The sequence below is a fragment of the Durio zibethinus genome, chromosome 24 (genome assembly GCF_047325235.1).
Source record: "Durio zibethinus cultivar Kanyao isolate XHJ-2024 chromosome 24, ASM4732523v1, whole genome shotgun sequence".
Lineage (NCBI taxonomy): Eukaryota > Viridiplantae > Streptophyta > Magnoliopsida > Malvales > Malvaceae > Durio > Durio zibethinus.
This window is the reverse complement of record NC_143185.1, coordinates 4,328,891-4,336,073: the sequence shown is the minus strand read 5'-3', so window position 1 is coordinate 4,336,073 and position 7,183 is coordinate 4,328,891. Positions and strand designations below refer to the sequence as shown.

At 32.2% G+C, this 7,183-nt stretch overlaps 2 protein-coding genes across 3 annotated transcripts; one reads left to right on the top strand and one right to left on the bottom strand.

Annotated features, from left to right (window-relative positions):
- The first annotated feature begins 598 nt into the window (after nt 1–598).
- Nucleotides 599–1,878, top strand: LOC111316322 (UDP-glycosyltransferase 83A1-like). Its single transcript, XM_089753836.1, has 2 exons — nt 599–1,177; nt 1,272–1,878. Exons 1-2 carry the CDS (start codon nt 854–856, stop codon nt 1,305–1,307), a joined length of 360 nt encoding a protein of 119 aa, XP_089609962.1. The 5' UTR covers nt 599–853; the 3' UTR covers nt 1,308–1,878.
- Nucleotides 1,879–2,348: 470 nt separating this feature from the next.
- On the bottom strand, nt 2,349–5,014 carry LOC111316742 (uncharacterized). 2 transcript variants are annotated; one of them, XM_089753834.1, is made up of 3 exons: nt 4,727–5,014; nt 3,637–3,908; nt 2,349–2,751 (listed from the first exon to the last, which is right to left on the bottom strand). In XM_089753834.1, the coding sequence occupies exons 2-3, from the start codon at nt 3,900–3,902 to the stop codon at nt 2,427–2,429; spliced, it is 591 nt and encodes a 196-aa protein (XP_089609960.1). In that variant the 5' UTR covers nt 3,903–3,908; nt 4,727–5,014; the 3' UTR covers nt 2,349–2,426. The 2 variants fall into 2 exon arrangements, with proteins under 2 accessions (XP_089609960.1, XP_089609961.1); XM_089753835.1 differs by having other exon boundaries at nt 3,637–3,955; nt 4,727–4,916.
- Between the last annotated feature and the right edge of the window lie 2,169 nt (nt 5,015–7,183).

The following is a 7,183-nucleotide window of genomic DNA, read 5'->3' as shown; positions in this document are numbered from 1 at the left end:
ATTTTGGGCTTCTAAGAGTCAATGGATTGGCTTAATAGTTTCTCCCCCGGAATTAGAATGAACTGGGCTTACTTCACTAATCTTGGGCTGGAAATTTGTGCTTCAAGATTGAGCCCAAATCTTTGAAAGGGTTCCAAATCTTCAATTCAAAGAAATTACAAGCCTTGAGCTTCACACAAAAAAAAAAGAAAAAAAAGGAACATGATCAAGGATAAAAAAAAATCCAAATTCCCATCTTTTGAAGAAACCTGTTGTTAAACGCATATTCTTAACTTAGCAAGATATCCATGTTTTTTTTGGCAGCCATATGACCTATGTTTAAGCTATGCATTTCATTTTAAACAATATTTGAGATTGTGAATTCCCAAATAATAAAGGAAAACAAGGGTTGTTTTCAACATAGGTCATATATACATTGAAAATTTAATTGTAGATTCTATGAAGATAAGAGACTGCAGTATCAGCCTATCAGATGCCACAAAGAAATCCAATGAATCCAAAAGGTCAGGATCAGTAGGTCATTGCAAACAAAATGAGATCAATAATAAACTGAAATAATGCATCATTTTAAAATGGGAAGGAAGAACAGGAGCAATCGTATAGATTCCAAGATCAAGACTCCACTGACATGGAAAAACATGAAGACAATATCTACCGGCTGTTTCCTCAGGTCACTAATAGAAGTTACATGGATAATTGAGTTCAAAGATCAAATGTCAGTCTTGGAAGCAAAACAAGAAAAGAAGATGGACAATCCACAAATTCTGGTGATTCCATAGCCGGCACAAGGCCATGTAATTCCTCTAATGGAGCTTTCGCAAGGCTTCGTTAAACATGGATTCAAATTGTTAACATGGAGTTTAATCATAGAAATGCCCTGGATATATTGGCAATGAAAGATGTGGGTGATCAGATTTGCCTTGTACGGATTCCAGATGGACTTGGATCAGCAGAGGATGGGAAACAACCAGAGAAGATATCAGAAGCAATCTTGCAGGTCATGCTAGGGAAAGTGAAGGAGCCTATAGAAGAAATGAGTGGATCAGAAAGCAAGATAAATTGTGTCCTTGCACAGATCAGAGCTATAGGCCCACTGTTGGCACCAAACCGGCTTGGAGACTCAATCGGAAACTTAAGTCGAGAAGATTCAAGTTGTCTGAAATGGCAGAACCAACAGGTACCACAATCAGTCCTTTATGTTGCATTTGGCAGGTTCCCCGTTTTTGAGACAACTCAATTTCAAGAGCTTAAACTGGGGCTTGAACTTACAGGTTGACCATTTATTTGGGTCGTGCGTTCTGATATAACAGATGGAAGAAATGATGCCTACCCAGAAGGGTTTCAAGAGAGAATAGCTGCTAGAGGGCAAATGGTTGGTTGGGCATCTCAAAGGAAGGTTCTTGCTCATTTTTCCGTTGCTGGCTTTATAAGCCATTGTGGTTAGAACTCAACAATTGAAGGTGTAAAGCAATGGAATCCCTTTCTTGTGCTGGCATTTGCTGATTAGTTCTTCAACCAGAACTATATTTGTGACTATTGGAATGTTGGATTGGGGTTCATCAGAGATGGAAGAGGAATCATTACAATTTACAAGAGAAGAAATTAGGAGTAAGCTAGAGCAACTGTTAGGCAATGAAAAGTATAAAGAAACAGCTCTGGCTCTCAAGGAAACTGTCACGAGCAGCATCAGAGAAACAGGTTGCTCTGACGAAAACTTTAAGGATTTTGTTGAATGGATAAATGAATAGGTAAAATATCCTTGGCCTTGATCATGGATGAATTCCTTTCCAGCTATAAGTCTTTTCCTTGTTTAACTTAGAAGTACTTAGTAAAACTAATTGATAGATATCCTCCAAAAAAAAAAAAAAAAGAATAGAACTATATATATGAAGCCACTGATACTCAAAGAAGGATCCAAGACTGGGAGTTCATGCCTTAAGTCTAGTCATGCTACATAGAGATCGCATTAAACTTACCAAGAAGAATTAACTAGCTTCAAAATTCCAACGATGAGATAAATGCAGACACTTAGGGTGTGTTAGGTGCGTAAGATTAGGATAAGATGATATTATGATTAGTATTAGATTAAATAATGTTACACTATTTTGTATTTGATATTTGCAAGGATAAAGATAGAATAATTTATTTATTGATCAAAATTGTCTCTTCTCAAAGTTTGCATAATTTAAATTATTGATATAATTTTTAAGGATATAATACCATATGTAAGTTTAATTTCATAGATTAAAAGTAATCCTCTCTATTTTGAAAAGATTGAATCATCCTATGCCTAGAGTATGATTAATCCTCCTTATAATTTTATCCTTTTTTTAGATTCAAATCAAACATAGTATAAGATGATTATCATTGTATGCATCAAACATAACCTTAATATGTCTTTATATCAGATACAGTACTTTGTGTGGCTAGTTCTTCTTTTCTTTTTTACCTTGTCGACAATATTCACCAGGGTTACAAGGTCTCTGATGAGGATTGGCTTGCTTGCCCACTGGGTTGTTTGGTGGGGAGTTCCCACGTTGAAAAGCCTTGTAGTTGATACTATCATCCGTTGCAGCAGCTTCTGTGCCTAACATCTCTCGTTTATGGCCTCTCAGATTTTTGTTGACCAGAAGAAAATTCATTGCTGTGTTCCCAGGGATTAGTGGGCTACCAATATCTACACCTCCAACACCTCTTGTCCCATTTGTAAGCACCAGAAGCAGCATAAGGCAGACTTTGAACGGATAGAACCTATAACATATAGCAAATCATAAGCTAGCATAAAACTTCCAGAGAATTGCAATGCAAGATACATGTTTCTATATTTATTTAGACAAATACATCCCGAGGTGGAAGTACTGTAGCAAGTAGGTCACCGTAGCAAAATACTACAATTGGTACCGAGAGAAAATATTCAATATGATATATACAGAAGGTCTATCTTTGGGAACAAGTCATTTTGTCTCTTATACGTTCACTTAGGTCTATCTGCCATGTTAGTAAAGGATCAGAGTAGTGGATTGCTACATGGAGTTAAAGCTAGTCAAGCTGGTTCCAGAGATACCTTTCTTTTGCCCATGAAAATATTCTATTTGGCAAAATGAATAGGATTAACAGCGAAAGGGTAAAGCGTACGCACATAGAAATTAGCTCTGGACAGAAAATAAATTTTGAGAAGTCAGGCACTGTTTTTTAGCAGCAACAAGAGAGAAGACAAACAAAATGAGTTCAAGGGCATTTTCGAGATCCAAGTGACTATAAACTCAGAGACATATTTGGGTATTCCATACATGGCTGGAAAAGAAATCTTCATCAAATCAGTTATCTACTTACACCATGAACTGTTTTTTATGTGCCAGCAGCCAAAATCACTGTCTCAAGAAATCAAGAGCTTGATAAGCAATTACTGGCGATAACAAAGGGATTCATTGGTTGAACTGGAAGACAATGTCCGAACCCAATCACACGAGTGGTATGCTCCTTACCTCTTAGATTTTAACTCAAGTATACAACTTGGAAAAGAATCATATCTGGTTGGGGCTGGAAGGCAATCTCTATTCGGTATGCACAACGGAAATTTCAACTACTACTGTATATTAAACAACAAAAGTGAGAATAAGAGAGAGAAGAGAGTACCATCCTCTGCTTTCCCCTTGCTTTGTAATTGGTTTTGTGTTGGACACATCAGCTTCTTGAGCAAATTCATGGGTCTTGCTTTTATAAAAGTATAAAATGAGGCTTGAAACAGATCCCTTTATCTTTTCCATCATCTTTCTTCCAATGGAAATTACCTTTCCTCCTTGGCTGACCCTAAAAAGGCAGAGAACCACCTCGAGCACCTTCGCCAGGACCTTGCTTGTTTCTTCCACACCCTTTAACAGTGGCAACGAAAAAGTTGACATATCTTTCTGACAGTGAGGCAAATAAGAAGCGATGATCTGGTTATCAGCTCAGGCTACGTAACAAGAAATGTCAGCCTATGTAAAAGGAATGTAATTGAAATCAACTAAGAATGTAGAAGATCCATGCCAGTTTCCTAAAATAATGTTTGAAATATTACAAATGACTAAAAAAATCTTAATTAGACTAACATATATACTTGAATTAATTTTGTCACAATAGCTAGTTCTATAAAATACAGGGCAGAGGAAAACAAATAATATTCCTACCGCCAAAATAGACACCATTTTGATATAAATACCATCATTATCACCAGAAAACCATAGTCAAAAACTCAAAATACTCATCACCAAAAATATTTCCGAAATCACATCTGAAAATACCCAAAAGAATCACAAAAGAAAAAAAAAACAAAACAAAACAAAAACTAATGGCTGTAAAATCCACTTGCAGGCAGAATTGTTAAACATCCAACCAAAAATCAATCGGCTGATCACGTGTAAGCAGAGAAAAAGCCTATCAGACGACGGTAACAGACAGAAAAAACAGACAATAACAACAAAACACATCTGAACTGATGCGATGCTAAAAATGCAATCTAAAACCAATAACGGTGAAAAGACCCAACTTAAATATAAGACAAAAAAAAATCCAATATTTAACATATTCCAAATAACACAACTTTAACCATAATAATCGATCGATCAAATTAAAGGAAAAAAAACTTGTTTATGATTTATCCTCCCAAAAATAGTAAAAATTTTGTTGATAGAAAGTTGCTGCTGTAAAACATTTTGGTTTTTAGGTAACTGAAAGACAGACAAACCTTTGTTAGAGGCCAAGAGTTATGAAACTAGGGAGAGAAGTGAACAGAGGTGTAAGGAGAAATCAGTTGGCGATGGATGTCGAGATTTTAAAGAAGAGATTTTGGGAAGAAAGGAAAGAGAGAGATGAAAATGATCAAAGGAACAAATACGACGGGGTAATGCTAGGGGCTTTCCTTAATAAGTTTACACGAGATTAAAATACGACATGGAAATTCCGGGGCTCTCCACAATGAACTTGGAGAGGGTAGAGTAGAAATTAATATGATAAAAATATTATAATAAGGTCATAAAAAAAAAAGAAGCGAAAACGCTCAATAAACTTTTCTTTTTCTTTTCCAACCATCAGGATTTGATTCTTTTATTTATTTATGTTTTATTAGGAGACGAAATTTTTTATTATTAGATATTTTGAATGAAACTTTTATTTGTTTCTTAAAAAAATCACAGAAATTTATTCGATATTCCAAATGTAATCACTAATCTTTCTGAAAAAGCGATGGAACAAGTGATCAAAGTTAAACTGAATTATTAAAAAAATAGGACCAGATGAGCATATAATCTGTCATGACAAGTTGAATCCTTAAAAGCATATGCAGGCATCCCTTAATTTGGCCTTTCTTAATTGGGTTTTTTTTTTTTTTTTAGTTTCTGCTTTTTTTTGTTTTTATTTATTTATATTAATATTTTTATCTAGGTGTGAAAACATAAATTAGCAATAGAAGTTTCCATAAGATTCCCATTTGATTTTTTTTTTAATATTTTTTTAAATAAAATAAATTTTATAAAAAATAGAGTCATGAGAGATTAAGATGTCAAAATAATAAATATTTGGCTAATTTTGATGCATCCATTTAATAAAAATAGTTTTTTGAATTGAAATCGGATCGAAGAATGTTATTTTGTCTTTTTAAAGATCACAACAGGATTGAAAGTGAAGTCAAAGTGTTTTGTCCGTTCTTTATGGACAGTGGAAAGCAAAGTAAAGCACGTGAAAACACATAACGACTTCAAAACATATGACCACACAAATAAAATGGACAAAAAAAAAAAGATGGCTAATTTATAAAAAAGGCAGAAAATAAAATCAAGAAATATATCTCCATAGGTACCCATAAAAAATGTTTACTTGTTGAATGCATTGAAAAGTTCTAATGAAAATGGAATTAACAAGATAAGAAAAAAAGTGGGTAAAAGCTTTTAAGCTTTATCTATGGAACCAACCAGGGATTGAACAAACAAAACCCAAAAACACAAAATCTTTTATTCTCTCTTTCTTTGTTCTCCTTCCCTTTTCTCACTCTCTAAATTCCTTTTGTTTTTGTTTGTTCATATTACAATCTTCAAGCAGGCAGACCGCTGGCTGGCACATAGAGAAAGCGCTAGGACAGTTCCAAAAACCTGCTCATTTTCTTACAATCTACTATGTAAAGACTGAAACGCCCTTCAAATGTTTGCACTTTTTTAATGTATAATAATGGTATTATTATGCATATGAAAATGGCAAAATGGTAATTGTCTTCTATACTCACTAAAAATAAAAGAAGAAAAGAAGATATATGCTATTAAATTAGTTGAAGTAGTAAACATTAATTATGTGAATTGATAAATTATTCAAAATGATTTTTGGTAGTGTTTAATATTGAAACTGAAGGAAGAATATTGCATCAAGTTTTGGACCAGTATGATATTGCTTTCCCACTCTCCCTTCTAAGTAAACTGAATTTGATATATCAAATTAAATTTAAAAAGAATAATATATAAATTAAAAAATTTATAGGTATACCATATATTTTAACTAACTGTAAATAACAATTCAAGTTTTTTTTTAATAGGTAGAGGAAGAAAAAAATTATTTTTTTCCTCTTTTTTTTTTATAATAGAGAAATAAGATGAAAGGAAATTGAATTAATTAATTGCACTTTTTCCTTTTTTTATATCCTATTATTTCAAATGTGAGAAAAAATATTTATTCAACTTAAATTAATAAATTTATTTACAAACTTTACCTTTAATTGTTTCTCTATTTTTTATTTTCATATAAAACACAATAAAAAAATAAAGCTCCATTTGGTTTGAGAAAGTATTTTTTGTTTTTATTTTTTATTTTCATTTTTTAGAAAATAATTTTTATTTTCTATTTTTTGTTTTCTAAAAAATGTATTTGATAAAAGAAAATAAAAATTATTTTCTAAAATGAAAAATAAGGAAATAAATAAAATATTCAATAATATTACTATTAATGTCATTTAATTATAAATATAATATATATTTATTAATTAATAACATTAAAAAGTGTTTAAATATGGTAATTTGCAAAACGGAAAGAAAAAAGTAATATACATCCATTGTTTTCACAATTGAAAACATCTTCTTTTTTTTTCATTTTATAATTCATTTTCATTTTTATTTTCTAAAACTTGTTTTTATTTTCAATTACCAAACATATTTTCACTCAT

What these genes read in the sequence shown, in the direction of transcription:
- LOC111316322 (XM_089753836.1), top strand. Translation starts at nt 854, where the DNA reads ATGGAGTTTAATCATAGAAATGCCCTGGATATATTGGCAATGAAAGAT. An exon ending in TGAAATGGCAGAACCAACAG is followed by an intron (nt 1,178 to 1,271) that starts GTACCACAATCA and finishes TTGAACTTACAG; the next exon opens with GTTGACCATTTATTTGGGTC.
- LOC111316742 (XM_089753834.1), bottom strand. Translation starts at nt 3,902, where the DNA reads ATGTCAACTTTTTCGTTGCCACTGTTAAAGGGTGTGGAAGAAACAAGC. An exon ending in CAAGGGGAAAGCAGAGGATG is followed by an intron (nt 2,752 to 3,636) that starts GTACTCTCTTCT and finishes TATATGTTATAG; the next exon opens with GTTCTATCCGTTCAAAGTCT.